General features: G+C 41.5%; 1 protein-coding gene across 5 annotated transcripts in view; it reads right to left on the reverse strand.

Annotated features, from left to right (window-relative positions):
• LOC118503994 (calcium-transporting ATPase type 2C member 1) overlaps positions 1-20,407 on the reverse strand; it is a 62,616-nt gene that overhangs the window by 39,386 nt on the left and 2,823 nt on the right. The window contains exon 1 of one of the 5 annotated variants that reach the window (XM_036037944.1): positions 18,942-19,641. The exons of 3 other annotated variants lie outside the window; for them this stretch is intronic. In XM_036037944.1, the coding sequence (XP_035893837.1) occupies positions 18,942-18,953 (12 nt within the window). In that variant the 5' untranslated portion in view covers positions 18,954-19,641. Of the gene's footprint in view, positions 1-18,929; positions 19,642-20,407 lie in introns of those variants that run through there. One more of the 5 variants, XM_036037943.1, reaches the window with a different exon arrangement.

Below are 20,407 nucleotides of genomic sequence, written 5' to 3' on the forward strand. Positions count from 1 at the left end.
ACCAAAATGCTCTTTAATGTAGCAGTGCTCGTAAACTTCGCTTAAACTCTTGGTAATGCGCTCGGCAGTCCAGCCGGCCCTTTCCACTCGACCGTACGTGCCATTTTCGAGCAGACTAATGCTAACATTAGCAGCGCAACCACTCACTCACTCACTCCCATTCCCTATCTACATTTATTTACAAAAGCACCGCAAGGCTCTTATCTTCGTCAACTCAGGCACAACTTTTAAAGCATGTGACAGGACGCTCGCACCGGAGTTTTTGGGGCGAGGGCCCGGCCCAAGTATATGTCAAATGGATGATCTCTAGCGTGAAAAGCTGTCGCTCAGTAGTACCAACCGGCAGCAGTGCAAGCCTACATTGTAAGGGCTGTGGTAAATGGAAATTTAATTTTCACCAAAGCACACTGGCAGAATTGTTCGGGAAACTGCAGGCATTATTATGTTGATGTTTGACATTCACTATCCAAAGTTGACGTGACTTTTTGGCAGTGCGAAGTGGCATCGCTGAGCAGCCGGAAGATTGTGGCAAATCCTGCTTTCGATGCAGTTGCTAACGAAACTAACGATGAAGAGGTTGTTTACCGCAAGTTGTAAAACTTGTACTAAAGTTAATTCTCATTTCATTACTCAGCTATTATTTACCAGCAGATGGCTCTTAGAGTATTCAAAGTTGGTGTGACTCTTTGACATTGCGGAAAGTATTAATGAGCAGCTTTGGATGCAATTTTGAACATGTTTTTGGAAAGATATAACTATCCAGTAACAACTTGAACTTGAACTTTGTATTGAGTTTTAAAATTTGAATACTAAGCTGCTTCTTATTCTGTTTGCCAACAGATGGCGCTTTATGCTTAATACGCACAGTGTTTGTAGTTTTTTTTTTTTGATCATAAAGTTGGACCTTCGATATGAGAAGTATTCCGATAAGAAATGATGCATTCGTAGTCTTAGTGAATCGAGCCATTGGAAGAATTTCTCAAGTTTTTTTTCCTAACTCTCGACTAATATTTACCTAGTTCTCCTGCTTTGGTCTCTTCTTCTTAAACTCCAAAAGTTCAAAAGGGACAATCAGGTGTGAATTTTTAATAGAACAATTAATTGGGTATGACAAATTAAGCTTCAATGTTCTTAACTGATTGGAGATCTGTTGATAGCAGATAATTAAACTCCCATAGCGGGATTACACTCATAACGGAAGCAGGCAATCAGAAAAGTGTTAAAACGTCCAATTATCTCAATTACCGCTTTGCTGGGTTAACAGCATTCCTGCATTGCCACCTAAAATTCTTACTCCAAATGGAAGAGGAACATAATCGTTTCCTTCAGCCTGCAATCCTAAGACCACCACAACAGTACGGGAAGGAATCACAATCTTTTCCTTGTTAGTCATCAAGCTTTCCAACGTTCTTCCTGTAGTAGTCGTTAGCCCGGACGTGAGTGATGTGTACCTTCACATGCAGCAGCGGGCACACAATTCATCATTTCCAGACTGGAATGAACACGACAACGACGACATCGACGAGGGCAATTTCGATTACGATTGCACATAAATCACGTTCCATGACATGGCATTAGGAAATGGAATCAAGCGTGGAGCAATACCGAAAAAAAGGAGTAAGACAGCAAACAAAACCCGTAGACAAGTGTTACATGAACTTCTGGTTTGGACAAAAAAGCACGTACCTGTACTGCTAAGCGGTATAGAATGCGCACATTTTATTTTCTAAACTACTCTACCGCTGCTCAAATAAGTGGGACTTTAAGTCACAAAAGTCCTTCGCGACAAAAAACACCCCGAAGGCAAACGCTTTGCTATGATTATTTCTCAAGCGTACAAAGCTTCCGTGCGGCTGTCTAAAAGTCGCTCGCTAACCTAAATTTTCCACTCACGCCACATCAAACCCCACCGGTGGCCCGTTTTTCCCACCCACCCCTCCCGATTGTTCAGGGCCAACGTGGAACAGCGAAATGGTCAAATCCAACAAGCAACACGTTCCATTACGCTGAAAAGCGTTAAGGGCAGGGTATTCGGTGCCGGAAAGTGGAGCACATGGAAAAAACGGTGGGTGTTGAAATGTCCGACCAGCTAAGAATGGACGAAGGGGATCAGGAAATTGATTTTTCCCCATTTCTCTGTAAATGCCACATTCGAATCTTTCAAAATCCCGTTCGTGAATTGGATTTGGGGAAAATACGCCAAGGTAGGAATGGAACAACCTTTTTCGATCGAAAAGCAACTTATCCTCGTAATGTTTCACACATTTTCTTTTCGAAATCCAATCCCACGATTGGATAGTCTCACTTACCCAACAAAGCACTGTACGCAACTCGAAAGTTAACTCAAGTATACACGGGAAAAGAATTTTGAATAATAAAGAAAATCCCTTTTCGCAGCGCGTTAAGAAAAGTTTGCCGAAAGAATGAAAAACACAGAAAAAAAGATTCGACGGCACATCGTAAATCAAACGATTGGAAGAATTTTCCCCATGCAGGAACAAACTTCAGTCACTTCATTCTGCTTTTCCACCCGTTCTCGTCTCCAAACACGAAACAAAAAAGGCTAAAAGGCCACGAGGGACAAACAGCCATTCTCTAACGGGCGATAAATTTTCCTCCATTTGGGTTTTCATTAATTGGACGATTTATCGCCATTCCACCTGATGATACACACACAGTGGCAGAGGTGAGTAAAAGTTACCGCGCTCGGAGCAAGATTTCCATGTCGAAAAGGTTACACCTTGGTTGGATTGTTGGTTTTCCTGTAAACAAAAGGTGGACAATCGATTGGCGGTGGGGCCGAGGGACAACGTCAATGAGTTGATGTAATTTGAAACCCAATAGACGGCTAATTGAAATTTAGTTGATCAATAACCCGAACGAACGACGCCTCGTGCCACGTGTTCGGATGGATGAGATGAAGTTTTTGGAAGGTGAATATTCAATTTCTCGCTATAATGTTGTATATGAAGTAAAAGGTAAAAGTTCAACTAAACTGTTCCTTTATTCCTGTTTTATTATAAAACTAAATTTTCAAACTATGTTGAACAAATGGAAAAATGTTCTAGCAATTTATTTAAACATCCAACACAATCCTTGAATTTGAATTTGAAACGGCACAACAAAGCCTTCATGCAGGGTAAAGGCAATGGACGGGAGCACAGTCGAGAAACCGGAAAATGTGAACCCCACTATGGAAAACCGAACGTGCACGCTTATCGCGTAGCGGGGAAGAGAACCGGGGAAATCTCCACCCCCCCCCCTCCTCTCAACCAAACTTTTCACCTTCGTGTGCGTGTGCAGAAAATCCACTTTGTTATACGCAAATAATACGCTTATCGTGGGTAAATTATCTTGCCGTTGCCGAATGGGCTATTATAACGATTTCTAGGGAAAAAAAAGGCACACGGTCGCTCGAATGAAAGTGCCAATCCTGCTCCTGCTCGGGTCGGAGGAGGTATGCTAATGCTGAGATGATAAATCCCTGCTTTATGCACGTTGGTGAGCAATTTTCTTTCGCCAGTGCCTTTAGATCAATCACGGTATTATTTTTTACGTTTCCGGAAGAAAGTCTGTACTAGAACTAGAGCAAAAAGTTTCACGATTATTCGTTGATATTATAGCAAAACTACTTTTTAAAGTATAAGTACTTGTGCCGTTAAATTTACTACAACGAAAATCATTTGTTATGTGAGCTTCATCTGCGATTGGGCCTAAAGCATTAATCCAATGTGTAATCCCATGTAAATTAAATGACGTAATTATGCGATATGATCTGTGTGCGTCAAATGTCTCACATTTGATCTGATAATCCCTTGAACGTTCGATGGTTTACTCCGTTTCCAACAGATGGCAGCTCAGTAAAGGCTTCAGGCTCATAGCTTGTCTAGATTGGCACTTACGCACTAACTCAAATCAGACAAAGAGATGATGTTTTAAGCGAGGCATTTTAATTACTTCAAACTTTGCAAGGAATATATTAATATATATTAATATATTGAATTAACAATCAAGTAAATTCCAGATGTTTCAACAATGAAGGTTATCATAATTTTTAAAATATTATTTCTGAATTTCTTTAAAATTAATTAAAAAAAAAAGTTTACCAAAGAGTTCTTATCTTCAATTAACTCAGCAATCCAAAGGCATCAGCTTATGATAATCCGATGCTAATTAGGTGGCTTAATTATGCCATCCTATCTGCATGCATAAAGAGTCTCACATCTGTTCAGAAAATCCCTTGAACGTTGGATGTTTTCTTCGTTTTCCAGCAGATGGCACTAGCAGTCGCTTTGGGTCTAAAGCTCGTCTTAAAGAAAAAACAAAACACACTAAGGGTGAGTTTCTCTCACCACTTTGTTATTGTCTGATTATTCTAGCCACTTGCCAACCGTAACTAAACATTCGCCATCCACCTCAGTATCTGATGGCTAACTAGCAAAAAGACTCAATTTGATAATTAAATAATCATGAAACTGAACCAAAAAAAAACAGGAGAAGAAGAGAGTGGCTACAGCTCATATTGGAGGACCCGAGCACTTCAGAAAATTCCCATCACAAATCACAAGTAAAGAAAAACCAATAAATCAATCAGTGAAACGCTTCATCAATATTGATTAGACCAGTCCCGAGATAGCCGTTTGCATCTCATCTTCAAGCGACTGTGCTCCTTTAACTGTTTTTTCTTTGGCTCATCAACCCTCCAGCCCGCCCATTCCACAACTCTGTGCTTAAGGAACCGTACTGAAATCGATACCGGCACGCTACAGCAACCATCTTCCGCGAAATGGCAATTAGAACAGCGCGAAACCGTTGCGGTCGCGGACCGAACGGAGTCCTTCGGCTTACGCTGCCATTAAACGATATAAACGTTCGGTCCACTTATCACCCGATCGGCAAACGTCGATACGGGCGGGCGGACCATAAATAAGATCCGGCTTTGCTTCAGTGATTGTTGTTGGTTAAACTGTTTGGGGAGATGTGAACGAGCGAGCAAGAGTGTTACCGGGGGAAAATCGATGCCGGTCAAAGGCAAACGTCAAAAGATAATGGCCGTCAGAGAAATATGACAGACAAATTTAATTAAAAACGGTCTGCGGTTTTACCATCAAAGGAAATATCGCAACGTGGCTTTCCATGCTTCCCATGACGAAAATTCTTATTTTGCTTTCCACCGCCCCGACGGAGACGAAAATGAACGTCATTGATGCATTGAAATTGGACAGTTTTCGTCAGAAATTCGTTCTCGTTACTTTTACAACTTCCACTGAAAGTCGATGTCCGTACAAAGAACGTGAAAAGCGTTTCGACTGGAAAAACAGGACAGTATCACCGGAGCAATGATACTGCAAATATTCCGAACTCCGTGTCTATTTCGGCGAACGATAACCGCATTAGGGAACTTTTGCAAGAAGTTCAATAAATGACTTTGCTAAGCCAATTCCATGCCAACAGCTTCACAACAGGTTGTTATTTTACAGCAAAATATAAGGCGAAAAACTTTTCCTTCACACAGATAATGGTCGCTCATTGAGTCCGTTGAATGATTGGTCCACGAAAATGAAACAAGCAGGACAGACAAAGAAAACATCCCTCTCAAAAAGGACAACATTGTTGAGGCTGCTGCTCATGCAAAAGCCCCGCATTATCGTCCTATCATCAAGCGGTCCCATGCAAGCGCGTTCTTGCGTTTACCAAAACGAAGTGTTCAACCGTATCGGAACAGGCTATAGCCTCAATCAATTACCACTAGAGGGGGTTCGGTCTATCGGGGGTTTTCTCTAGAACTACTACCTTTCATCATCATGGCGAAGATGAAACAGAAAAACGGCTCTCTGTGTGTGACTAATCCTGCTGCTGCGAGTATGCGACCAGGACGGGACGGACCCAAACCGTGAACCAAATGAGATTGTGATGAAGTACTTAACGAGCGTACGCCGGTACAACAAGCCAAACGACACATGTAGGTAGAACCTTCTCACCGATCGAATGTGTGTACTTGACGCAGCAAAGGAGGATGCGGATGTGGAGGAGGAGTAGTTACTAGGGAAAAAGGGCAAGTGATAGGAGTTGGATCCTTTTCGAAGAATTTGGCGACAGTGCGTGACAATGGTAATTTAGGTGGACATAAAAAACAAGAAAAAATATTGCTTTAATTAAAACATATTTTTATAATTCGCAATAAAGATGATAGAGTTTTGCCATTTGAATGTCAAGCTTAAAAAAATGTTAAGATTATTTGAAAAATGTACCCAAAACTAGTACAGCACTGTATATCACCCCCAGACAGATGGAACGAATACTCATAGCCTCCCGGTACCAGGAAATCTTTCCCAATGCGCCATTATACCATTGCGAGAATCAACAGGACTCCACTCAGACCGTTGCTCGCTTCCTCCAAAAAAGGACTTAACCGTGTGAGTTTGTGGACAAGACACACTACTTTATTTTCACCCCTTGCGCGCGCGTGTATATATGTTCGTCGCCCCCTCTGTAATTGAACGCATTTCGTGATCAACGAGAGTGTTTTGCATCCGATAATGTCCCACACACTGATGCAAATAGGAGGAACGTGAGCAAAAACGTGAATAAAAAGTTTGAGAAGGCAAAAACCCCGGCAGCCCACCTTTTGCCGCTCCCGTCGAGAGCGACATTGGTTAGAAAAGCCGGCTTAACGATAAGTGAAACGATTGTACTTCTGCTTGTTGCACAAATGGCAAACAACTGATAATTTCTGATCCTATTAGTTGCCATCGTTTCGTGTGCAAAAGGGTTGCACGATAGTAAGTGATACATTTGCTAACTAGGGGAGGGCCTTGGAAATAGGTTTTTACCGGTTTTTGCTTAATATTCTTCAGATGAATTTTATGTTTAAAATAGGGAACTAATAGAAGGTTATATTTTACGTAAAAAATATTGCTTTTCAGAATATCAAATTAAATAATACTGCAATAACGTGACTGTACAGTGCATAACATAAGTATAAGAACACTGATTTAAAAAATAAATATTCTAGAACAGTCTATATAATGCAGAGAAATGTTGCGATCCGAAATTACGAGTATAAAGCAAAATATTATATTAATCTATTTATATTTTTGGTATGTCGTCCTGACACACGAAATATTAGATATGTTATTTATTATTTGCTCTAATTTTATTTTTTTAATTTTCATTATAAAAATGTGAACAAGAAAGTAAAAAATTTACCGATAAAATGGGCCCTATTTGTAGTAAGCAATATCAACAACCGAAAGCAATAATTTTTGTTTATCAATTGGTTTGATCGTAATGTTATGGCACACACTGTACTATTTCAACCACATTAAGCTCTAATTATAAATAATGTAGTCAATTTTCTCCTTAATATGTATTTCGACTGTTCCTTTGAATAAAATAAATTGCCCACACTATTCTATTCTTCCATAATTAATGTTGCCCGAGCAAAACGTTCCAATTACAATGAAAGTTTAATTCCCAACCCCACAGTATACGTTACCGAAGTACATCAAAATGCAACCGCACGTAAATTCCAAACAGGCATGGTGGTACACGCACACAAATTATCTGGAAAATCGATTAGAAACTCTCGCATTAGCTTCTCCAGCGAAGAAGCGAGCCCCCCCGACGAGTGGGTTCGAAATGAAAATGGAATGAAAACAAAACCCTTCCCGTAGGTATCAACACATTTTGTTGATATTACATCGTTCCAGTGTATCAACAGCAAAGCAAGCAAGCAAGCATGCGAGCAAAAAACAGCAACAGCACACCCTCCAACGGATTATTAGCCACAGGAAGCACTCGCTTGACATTGCAGTACATCGCGATGCTCCTACAGCGGGGGGTAATGCGGGCGCGTGCTGTGGGAAAGCAGTCAGCTAAATAGAATTTACATCCAATCGCCACCGTGTGGAAATGGCCCTTCCGTTACACGGCAAAACCGGAGACCATTACATGGCGGAAAACTCATCTCCTCATCAGAAGCGCACGTCTCTGTCAACAGACATTATACACATCCGGCCGGATGGCGGTGGTGGAGAAAAGTCGCTCAAAACGGTGGTGGAGTGGGGGATTTGGTACACTCATTTTCTCGATTTCTGCAAAACTGGTGAACCTTTTTCGCGCGCAAGGATTCGCATTTAGCATCAAAGCACGTGTTTGGGCCATTTTTTTTTCTCGGGACCATATCCGGTGCTTTCTGCAAAACTCGCTTTCTCTCTCTCTCTCTCAGTCGTGATCGTCCTGTTCCTAACCAAGTTTTCGATTTTGATAACATTCTATTTCCACTCGAAAGGCAACCACTCGCAAACAAAGCTCATTTTGGTGGATATCAAAGACCTCCCCGAGCGGCACCGGACGTGTATCATCATCCTTTGTGAAGGACTTCAGTAGCAGGACCGTTTCAAGGTTAGTGAGAAAGAATTCTTGTTAGCAATCTCGGAAACAAGAGCAACAAAAAAAGGCATAATAAATATTTCGAACATCGCTTTTTTTGTCAGACGACAGCACCGTACCTTCGACCGATTTGCACGCCCTGTCAAATACCAGAACAGCTCCCCAACCGAGGAGGACGATAAGGTTGGGGTAGGCGGCGACTATTTCGACCCCGAACGACATACACATTTGTGACATTTTTGGGGATTTCGTGCAATCACCCTGCCGTCATGCAATGCTAATATTTGACAATGAGAAAAGCGGGAGCTTGATTCGGTGCGCCATCGCCGTGCTTGTGCTTGCTTACGTTTCCTTTAAGTACTATTTGTGTGTGAAGATATAACATAAAGCTTCATCAGAATCTGGTACCGAAATGACCCATTCGGTAAGATTTTTATATCAATTTTCATTCAATCTGCGAGGTTTCACATCCCATCCAGAGCGTGACATTGCAGGACACGCCGTAACTATAGAGGTTGACAAGTTGTGGCCAAACCCGGTCCCGAAATCTATTTTTGCCTTCCCTCTTTTTTTCGCGTGCAACACTCATCCGTCCAAGTCTGTGAAAGAAGATACCCATCTTAAAATTTGTCCGATAGATGGCGCTTGCAATTTGACAGGTCAGTGGAGACGGATGGTGTTTTGTGGTGACATGTTCCGAACGCTGTGAACCATTTATTGCTGCTTCCCAGAGCTAGTTAGGAATGGCTCGCTCCGGTTGGATTTTCGGGCATCCAATGATACGGAATAAGTACACTGTCATGCCATGTCAACGGTATGCGCAGTGTCATCCGGTTTGACGTGTGCAGGTACAATATGTGCTCTCCTGGCAACGAGGAGGAAGAAAATGGTGAAGCTACATTTTTGACCGACCCTTAGGATTAGGCCACGGTACACCACAGGTGGATTGGGAGGTAGGTTTGAACTTCGTGTACGATATGTTTGTATTGCATTTAAACATGAAGTAGTAACGCTTAAACCCCAGTGAAAAAAATGTATACAACATTCTGGATGAGGGAGCCCTCTGTATGTCAACATACAAAGCACAAACAAAAACTTTATAGGAAAAAGTGTATAAACAATATTTATTCAAGAGCAGTTTTAAAGACTATCAAGTAGAAGGATCAGACATCCTTAAATGCAAAATAATAATTCTGCAATTTATTTTTACTAATTTCTCACACAGCAAATTCCAGGCACAAAAAGTGGCGCAAAAAAAATCCACTGAACACGAAGTACCATTTGTTAATGGTTCCCGAACGTGAAAAATCAACTGCAAACAAGAGCTGAAAGCAACCCACACAACTGGTCGATTAAATTCTACAAAGGGGTTCCTCGATCCCTGAAAGAATTCTTCTTCTCTCTTTTGTGAACACACGCGAAGCTCAGCTCAGCGCAGTGCGAGAAACGGCTTCAGCGAGTTGAATGCTTTGTTCACATTCCCACAATTTCCACCGGGCAAACCGGACAAACCGAATAGTATCTGATGTTTGTTAAAAAAAATCGGATAGTATCATCGAACTCTGCTGCTGCTCTAGGTACTGCTTCAGTTGCTTCAGAAATGTTTTATTTCGAATCCTACAAGCAAGACCCACCTCCAGCAAGCAATAGACAATGTAGGGGACGAGATTGGCCCACAGGCAAGAAAACGGAGAACCAAAAAGAGAGAAATTAAAATGTCGTAATAAAAATTTTATATTATCGTTTCCCACCTCCCCCAACCCGATCCGGTGGAAAATAATGCCGGAAGCTTGAAAAAATGGAAAAATAACAGCAAAAATAGGACCAAAAAAACATCCTCGACAAACCTTTAGAGATCAACCATCCGGGGTTCGGAAAATAAGTTCTTTATGTCCTGTTTTTTTGAGTCCTTTTTCGGGTGTTTTTCCTTTTTAATCTCACCTCAAAAAATTTCAACCAACCCTGAAAAACCGCTAATAGAATTTGAACGGAGGCAGAAACATTACCACAATTTCGACATGAGATGATGCATTTTTTGCCCCAAATTTCGCCTTCCTATTTCTGTTGCAAATGCAAACAAACGTGCCCGCCGCATAACGTGCGATCAATTTTTCCCTATTTTAAGTGGTCTGTTTCTGTTGTGGTTGATGTGTATGGAGAACGAACCCGGGCCGGGGTTTAAAAAGGACTTAACACGGTCGCCGGTCTGGTTTCGGTGTTCTCTTTCGCAAAGAGAGCAGCATAAAACTGCACTAGCCGCTGAGTGGTGGATGAATGGTAAATGAACTTTTGATGGCTCAAAGCTCCCGCACGCATCGGAACAGCAGGGTGGTGTGGTGTCTGACTGAAATCTAAAAATAATAGTCGAAAAATTGCTGAGAGGACAATGAGGAAAAAAGCAGATGGAAAACCCCTATCGCTCAACAAATTATGCAACACCGAAACCTGGTAATATCCTGTTCGTGTGTGGGGTGACAAGCCTTGTCAGGAAACCTGATACAATACAACCCAAACACACACACCACGTACAGATACTGTGGGGATTGAAAAAAGCATCAAGGATTAACTCTCACTTTTTCACTGAATTTTCCCACCCATGAAACAACTCATCGGCTCAATGCTCCACACACAGTTGCTTTACAGGTTACCCCGTATAACCAAATGGCCGGAAATCTGAATCGGAAATAGCTACAGCACAACCAAAAACTACACCGTGTCGGGGTTCATTAAGCCCACACATACAGCAAACTGTTTGTCGGGGTGGTGATTTTTCCCAGCCCCTGTTTCCCGTCCTGGCGGACTTCTGCCAGCCGCATCCTTCTTTTATTACACTAATGGGTTCGGTATGCTACTGTGCGAATGTCCTACAAAACCCCCTCCTCCGGAGACAGTTTATTCACCCGGAGGAGGTTATAACCGCAACAACCCTCTCTCTTTAAAGAGAGAGAGAGAGAGAGAGAGAGAGAGAGAGAGAGATGGAACGGAGCTCCAAGCCAAAAACATCAAAGTCAGGGGTTTTTCTTTAACCACAAAATTCACAAACCCTCCCAGTCCCGCCCCGTGTCTGAGCGAAACTTTGAAATCCTGAAGATTCCTCAGTGCAGGAAAAGCCCCAAAAACGGAGAGACCTGGACCAAAAATGCCACAAAACAACGTCCGACGGCGCTTGCTGTGTTTGGTGTTTTTCTGCTTTACTTTATGAAGGATATCACATTCCTCGCACGGAGAGAAGCAGGAAGCGGACGGAAGAAAACGCACCGGGAAGGGAATTTGATTAGCATTTAATTTTTCTTTCCATTTTTGAGTATTTGTTTTTCTAATAAAAAAAACCCTGGATATCGTACTGATAAAGGGGATTCGTTTCCTTTCTATTGCTCCTGGTCCTTTTTCCGTTTTGAATCATTTTGCTACTTGCTAAGACGGTATAGTAAATTAATAAACAATAAACCGCAGACAGGATGAAAGGAAAGCGTAGACGTCCTTTTTAAAGAGTATCAATTTCGGTAAAAAAAGCCCATCTTAATGGGTCTCTTACCACAATACTTGTTCCTATCATGAAAAGTCTTCCCAAGAGACTTTAAACGATTAAACCCAAACGCTCGCTAGCACCGTCCAAATAGCCGTCCCATTTTGCCTGGATTCTAAATGGTCTGTGAAAAATGGGCTCAACCCACGAACCACACGGCACGAAACTTTCTCCTTGGCCGCCGCCAATCTCCGTGTATTTGCCGTTCAACCGTCTCAAACATTCTGGGGCCTTCCTTCCTTTTTATAGCACGCCGCCACACGAACCAACGAACAACGGATGGATGAGTTTTACACTTAAAACATCGATGAATAAAACTGTGCATAAAAAGAACACATCCGGTTAATCCTTTCGGGGCGGCACGGTGGCAAACGGGCAAGGCTTCCGGTACCGGAAGAGTGGGGCAATTCATCGAACTGCGACTATGGGGATGACGGATGGTGAGTCGGAAGGGGCTGGAGGAGGAGCAGCAGTAGAGCGCAACCGTATCGATCGTTACTGATGAAGACGGAAGGTTGTCTGGCTGCGTGAGGTGCCTTACAAAAATAGTCTTCCACAGAAGCGGGTTAAAAGTGGAACAGTGGGCGCTTTTATGCAATGTGAAATTTGTATAAGACTAAAACAGAACTTAAAACAAGCTGAATTTCTACAACAAGTTTAAGAAGATTAGTAAAACTTTATAAAAACGAGCATCTCACTAGAAAAAAAATTTAAATAAGGAAAAAAACTTAAAAAAGTAAAACTCTAACAATCCTAACCCTTTAATTGTAGAATAAATATAAAATTGACAATTATAAATAAAATTGTATAGAAGAAATTGAAATCAAAAAATTTCTAGTTTATACAAAAAAAAGTGAAGCTATTTGAGACTTTGCTACTGCAAGACATTCAATGTCTAATATTGAGAAAAGAGCAATTTTTATGAAAAAATATTTTTAGAGAAACGACAAAATTTCTAAAAATCATTTAATCACAGGGGATAAAAGGAACTTAAAATAGAAAAAAAACTTTTTAACAGCAAATAAAAGGCAAAAACAAATTTTAACATAAATTTTAGAACGTGTGTTAAAACTAACAAAAAATATAGAAATAAGAAGTAAAAAGTAAATAAAACGAAATAAAATGGAAAACACAAAAAATAAATAAAATAGGGAATAAAAGCATCAAATTTTAAACAGAAAAATAAGAAAGCGTTTTAAAGCGAGTCCTCAAAAAAAAGGGAAATTCTTTCGAAAGCATCAGACGGGATGTAAATTTTGCAGACAGTATGTTAATATGCATGCAAATTCAAAAAACACTACACATTCCCAATTTCTATGAGGTGGGATGAGACGAGAAGAAAACATAACCTTCTCTACCACCACAGAGAGAAAATGGAGAACACCAATACACAAGATAAAAATTGCACGACAAAAAAAGAAATAGGCAGAGAGACTAGCAGTATGCAAAACCATTGCTCTTCTGCCAGTGACGTGATGGTCAGCAGCGATTACTTACCGATAGTTTTCAAAAAAAAAACCTTGCCCCATCTATCGGTCTTAGCAAGAAGAGAAAAAACCCAACTTTTCACTATAAAACTGTTGCATGAAAAGAAGCATTTTCCTACCGTTTTTTTTTTATTAGTTTTAACGTCCTGTGATGAAAATGTGTAAAGCACAGGTTCAATCTTTTCCAACGGGCAAACATCGGAGTTGGGACCGGTCGTCCTGTACCTTGATCGTTTCTATGGAAAAAAGGACTCACACAGGAATGAAGCAAAACCACGGACCACGGTACCGCCGAGTGTAGAGGCAGCCGTACTAACTGCTGTAAGGACGATTAATGGAAGTGCATCGATTTTTATCGTGTATCTTGTTTTTTGCTGCTGTTGTAATGCACACTTTCTCACCACGTGATTGTCTCTCTCTCTCTCTCTCTCTCTCTCTCTCTCTCTCGTTCTATGCTAGACAATCGAACACGTAATGTGTATCTGTATGTGTGTGGCGAGGGAAGGAATTGAAAAAAAAGGTTCCTTCGATGTTCCATCATGTTTAAGTAATGAACAGCTACAAAACAATGTATGACGAATTCGATCGATACTAACGACAGAGTAGAAGGGGAACAAGCAAAACAGATTGCATTCGAACAAATGACAACGTTCGCCGGTGATGGAAAGTGGAAACAAATTCGAAAAGAAAGATTTCAAACAGAAAACAATCAAATGCTCCACTGGATTGTAACACTATCAGGAAAATGCCGGGAAGTTACTGAGCTCGGCTGACGTGTCATTTTATGAGCGCCTTAAATAGGAATTTATACTTGTTGCACTCTCGCTCGTAATTCCAGGAAATCGTTACGTTGCTGGGTAAGACATTAAATTGAACATTAGCGCAAAGCTCCGAACTCAGCTTTAAGAGAGCTTAAATAATTAATAGGATGTGTAATACTAGATTGGCCCAATTTGTCGGGGCTGTCTGTCTGGCAGACATCTATTAGGCCACACAATCGATGTAATTATTAGGCACGAAATGTCAGACCTATTAATGTTCCAAAAACAGTAAGCACTAGTAGCTAGCGTGCTCTGTACTTTTTGTCTTTTTAATGGGAAATAGGTCAGCTAGATAGAAGAGTCGATAATGAACGGCTCAACTTATCTCAACACAGCTATGTGTAAGAGATTGGCTGGGTAATTTAACACGTTTATAGTCTTAAACGATATTCATAGACTTCAAAGCGCTCTCAAAGACTCTATTCCACTCCGACTCTACAAAGTCCCCAGAGAGAAGACCACCAAAGACTCGGAGGTAGTGGAAGCTTCCGGAAGTATCTTGTATGAGCCAACATCGATCCTGATTCGCGCTGAAGGCATAGACCTCATTAGTTTGAGACTCTCCTCTACAGAAGAAGCTTACACAATTATTGATCCTGCACCCTATTTAACCAAGGGTATTGTACAGATGATCAGGTGATCGCTGATCTAGGGTGAAAAGTCAGTATCTACAATAACATAGATGTTGAGGCTTATCAGTCATACTATATGAATTTCTACTATTGTCGGGACGGATGATTCTGAGACTGCATAGTACATTTATATGGACTCAGTCCAAAATTGACGACATCCTCATACTTACGATCGAGAAGTCCCAAGAGAACTTGTCATGGCATGAGAATGACACTGGCAGATACGGCCCTAAAAGGCAGAGTCCAAGAAGACAGTGGAGATCTAATAGTCCCAAAACTGAGATGCAAAAGACAACGCTTGTCCCGGGTGAGCATTGAAGGACTTCTGAAGAAAGTTTAGTCCACCGAAGCAGCGACTGAAGCGTCGAAAAACTAATTAAGAAAGCCTGTCTTTAGTCTTAGTACTTAAAGCAAATAAAATTGAACGAAAAACAGTGTTCTACAGGCAAGAAATAATTAACTATTCCTAATCTTCTACCGCTGATTCCTTATCATAAACCAGTCATTTCTAACAGACACCGCAAGGATGTGGTCTAGGCTGTTTTTGATGTTGCCCTCAATCCCCATAAACCACACTTTGACGACCTAATAAACTATCAAATTGTCAAAACCAGTTTGCAAATCTGCGCAAAAAAAAAACAAATCTACTAGGCGAATGAAAGGAAATAAAAAAAAACAAACGCCCCTCCAGCAACCATTTTTGAATACAAATGAATACGGTGCACGCCATTTTCCAGTGATATGTTTTTTAACCGCTTCCCTGATAGTCCCACCACCAGTGCTCTAATTCAATTTAATTGAATCCGGTCACGCACCTTGCCTAACCTTACCCGGTCAAAAACCGACCGAAATGATTGGCACATTTTGGAATTTTGGAACCGTCGCCATACCGGCCACATACCGGGGGACACCGAAGCATAACGAATCGTACATTTACTACTGAACCGGCTACACGGTTTCTGCAAAGATAAGCGTGCCGAAAGTGAAGCAGCGCCTCTCGGAGCAGTGTGAATGAACCCCTGTGGTTTATTTCGGGGTTTCGAGTTGGGAGCGCATTTCTCGGTAAACTTTCGAGAACATTTTAAATCTTCGACTTTGTGAAGTGATATGCGACGATGGAGGTGAAATATTTGTGGTTTACAGAATTAACTCTGAATGCTGGGAGGTTTATTAGCATGATTTTCACTTCGAAGAACTATGACTACAAGTGGCCCGGCTGAACGGCATCTTCCCTTCACTTTATAAGAAATCGTTCGACCAGCATGACAACCGTTTCTGCCTGCAGTAATTTAAGTTTCGAACCGAACCTTCTGTCGATCGTTCTGCTGATAATAATAGCTCTCGGCGAGGTAAACTCAACGAATGGACAGCGTTAGACGATGCCTGCAGTAATGCTGATAATGATCGCAAAGTGAACGTTGCCTACGGTGATCTTAACTACATCTTACATCACAGCAACAACCTGAAGTAACTAGAGTTAGCCGTAGAAGGAGAATCGTTATTGGAGCTGTAACAACAACCAGGCCACTTTTCTCGCCCATGGAAGTGTCAACGTTCGATAATGTGTAAAAAAAAACAAGTCTTTATTAGTATTTGTGTTGGGTTGTAAAAGTTGTGTTTAACTCCGATAAATGTGTAAGCAAATTCGTCTTGTTTACGGTTGGCTGAATCGGATTCATTTTAAAAACTTACCAATAAATTAGTTCACACGCATACATTATTAAATGCGGTTGAACGCGGCCGGAAATTAAAATACGCTCAGAATGTTACGTTGGGGCACATTCTGAGACATGGAAGGTAGTATCAGTTGCACTCTCACAGCCACATATTAAAACAACCTTTCATCATCTTTCATCGTCACTTGTACGTTTGCGAGGAAAACTGATCCAGACAACAAAGACCTTTGTGCCTGGTTGGTAGCCGTCTTTCACCCGACGATGGCGCACATGGTGTCAACGATACGATGACGGTGGACATTTTTTTGCCAAAAGAAAACGATTATTATAATTCCATTTGAAACAAATCAAAAAACTCCGTTCAAGTTTTCAAGTTCAAGAACTTGCGAATGCTTGATGCGATTGGTGCAGTATCAAATTTCTATAATATTTGTCAAAGAATTTAATCGACGAAAAAAAAAACCAACCGCAGCACGTAAAGAATGCAATAAAACCGCAAGGCAACTGCAATCGACCAGATCAAACACACACGTGATACGAAAGCCGAAAGAGAAATATGGCTGCGTAACTATCAGCTGACCTCGGTGTCGGTCGAGTGGCGAATATTGATAACGCAGTGTTGATGAATACAGCAACACAAAAAGAGGACCGCAAACGAAAACAATCTAATTTTTGCTACTCGCTTGAAGTGTTTTTTTCCTAGATAATGATTTCCGAAGTCTTGATAGTTTTGTCCGCAAAAACGGCACCCAAAAACTGTCATATTTTATGATAATTATTTGATTTGTTTCGGAGATTTTTGAACGAAAAAGTTTCCTCTTTTTTGCAAAATCCCTTAAATTGAACATCCCCATCACTTTAAGGTGTATAGTATGTAAGGTTACGCCATTGCTTTGTTGGATGTACCGCCATGAAAGGTGAAAGAAACGGGAATCCTTTTTTCACCCACAAGCACAGCTGTCAGAAACATAAGTTACCAAGCACTATCATCTCCATCGACAGCTTGTTAAAAGTTAGTTCACTTTGTACGAGCTTTTGTGGCATCGTACAGAAGCAGAAGAAGGCGAAAAGCATACGATGTAGTAGACACATGCAAAAAAAATCCAATTCATATAGCGACTAGACGCTAACGAACGGTGAGGCTCCCGGAGCGAGAGTCAAATTTCTCAGACTAAAGCACAGACTTTAGATGCTTGAACGGTGCGCTTAAAGTTATGGTTAAATTTGTTGTTTTTAAATAGCTCTGTCCTTAAAAGTTTTTAAATCTCGTAGAAAGTTCACTATTGTATGACCCGTATTTGCTCTAAAACGGAAGGAAAATCTCTTCAATATTATGTTGTAAAAAGTATTTCTTCAAAACAAGGAACTCTAGTGCTAGATTTCAATGTCGAAACAATCTCATCTAAATTCGCAAGACTGGCTCCGAAAAATAGCCTGGAGCTTCCCCCGGAGCTCTTCTTGCTTGGAGCTACAACAATTCAGGATATCTTGTATCAATAGTCCCTACCAATTCTGGGATCTTCTTCTACTGTCTTGGTCTAACGACCTCTTAAGATCATGTCTGCTAATGCTGGTTTACTAGACTTATAGTTGGATAGTCGGTCCTCATTATGGGAGAATGGCCCAGATGAGATTTGAACCCGGTTCCTGCTGTGTGACCGCCAACAATTCTGAAATCTTTGCCTTAATCTTCCCGTAACTGGACGGATAGTAAGTTTTACGAACTTCGGAAAAGCGGTCGGAATAAAATTTGATGCTAGTCTTGGGATGTTAGCAAATGGCGACAGTTGACAGTTGTTAAACCACAACTGGAAACAAAAATATTTTACATCTGCCATCATGCCCCCGAGTGTCCTTGCTGATAATAAACGAAATGTTTCCTAAATAAGCTTTTGTTTAAGTGTTCTCTGGTGATAATCCTACTATAAATATTTATATCAAGTTTTCGAATAAATAATATACGACTTAAAGCTCTTATACGACGAGGATTTTCAACCACCCAAACGAGTGCTAATGTGCGTGAAAATTGGACTTGCACGATAGGAAAAAAAAACTGTCACGAACAGTCCCAATCACACACACACAGACCCAACCACCACCATCATATACCGAACCCGGGGAGAAAGTCCTCCAACAACGGAAAAAAGGATCTAGATGTACGGAAGTAATTAAAAGTTGACCCAAAAAGCACGGTAGCCGCCGCAGTGTGACAACCGGGGTAAAAACAAATGGAAAATCAAACATGGGCGACGGGAAACAGAGCCACTAGAAGAGTACGGTTGAAATGGTTCAAACAGATTGAAGTAGATAAGGAACTGAGATGGAGGAATAGAGTGGCAAGGCCACCGTGAAACTACTATTGATATCAAAAATGTTCAAACGAGATACTTTACTTTTTCCTTCACCTTTTCAGGCATGCTGCTGTATGCCGGTGCGCCCTCCTTTTTCAGTTGTTGAACAGTTTAGTTTAGTGGTTTGTAGTAGTTGTTAAACTTGTGATACTTTTCCTGATTCACTTCGTTTATGTGTAATGAATGCAGCAAAGCGCACTCCAGGCAGGATTCGCTAGGTTTGCTAGGGCAACTTATGCTCCGCTGCGAACAACTTCACTCACTAAACACATTCACGTGATCGTAATTATGAGCGCACACACAAGGACACAAAGACACACACACAGTGACTTCAAGGAGCGAAGGATACTTTATCCGTACACTCGCACCAAAAGACCTCGAAAACGAATCCTTGACACTGTTGCACCACTAGTCGTACCAGCTGCAATATGCACCGGATCGTAACACCCTCTCTAAAACGATGCAAAATTATGTCACTTTTACTCCGTTTCCGTTTTCCATTTTCCGGCCACAAACTTACAAATCCCAACCGTTGGCCAATGCCACTCACTGGGCAACGTAACCTGGCGCACTACACGGACCCGCGTACGTATGGGAACACAAAGGTGCTTTTCCGTCACGGATCGGTTTCCTCACCGATTCCCCGACCCACCAAACCTTCCGCCAGAAAGCGAGGCACGAAGCGCAGAGGTGGAAAGTGCCGGACTGACAAATTTTCCACTGACCGACCTTCGCAGTACGGTGCGGCGAAAGCTAGTGCGCGCCGTTCGATACACTGTATCCCGTTGAACCTGCCGTTTTTGGGCCACAATGTGTCACCCACTACCACAAATTTTCTCATTCTCTCTGCAAAAGGGGCTTTTTCTCGGGGGCCCACTTTGTTCGGCATCAAAAGCTCTCTCTCTCTCTCGTGCTGGAAATTTTCTTCCATTTTTATGCACCAAATCTATCTCGCTCACACTGATGCACCATGGTAACGCCGCAGGTGGAAAAAAGGGACTGCGATGGAGATAAAGCGTATCCAGTTGGCATAGCGGTTTTCCACAGCAACAAATGTGTGTTGTGATTTTCCCGCATTGATTTGTTGTCCTTTTCTGGCACACAGACACTGACCACTAGATTCATACAGAGTGTGCAGGAAAGTCAGCGTGGAGAGAGCAAACAGAGAGAGAGCGAGAGAGAGAGAGAGAGAGTGAAAAGGATCAAATAAAAGCGGAGAAAACCACAGTCCACGGTAAGCTTTGTTTGATTTTCGCCACCGAGCTTTCACCCTTACTACACGAAAGGGGAAGTAAAGCACTATTACACAGCAGGAAGGATTATGCGCAAACGGTTGGCAAACTCGTCAAGTTTCCGTGGGAAAATGGGAAAGAATGGAGTGTGTTTTGGTGTTTTCTTCGTGTGTTTTTTTTCTTTATTGTACAACACTAATACCGATGCAATTGTAACACACACTCGTAAACGGTGGAACGCGTGATCGGAAAGGATGACGTGTACTTTTTTGTTGGCGTAGAGTAAAT

This window comes from Anopheles stephensi, chromosome 2 (genome assembly GCF_013141755.1).
Source record: "Anopheles stephensi strain Indian chromosome 2, UCI_ANSTEP_V1.0, whole genome shotgun sequence".
Lineage (NCBI taxonomy): Eukaryota > Metazoa > Arthropoda > Insecta > Diptera > Culicidae > Anopheles > Anopheles stephensi.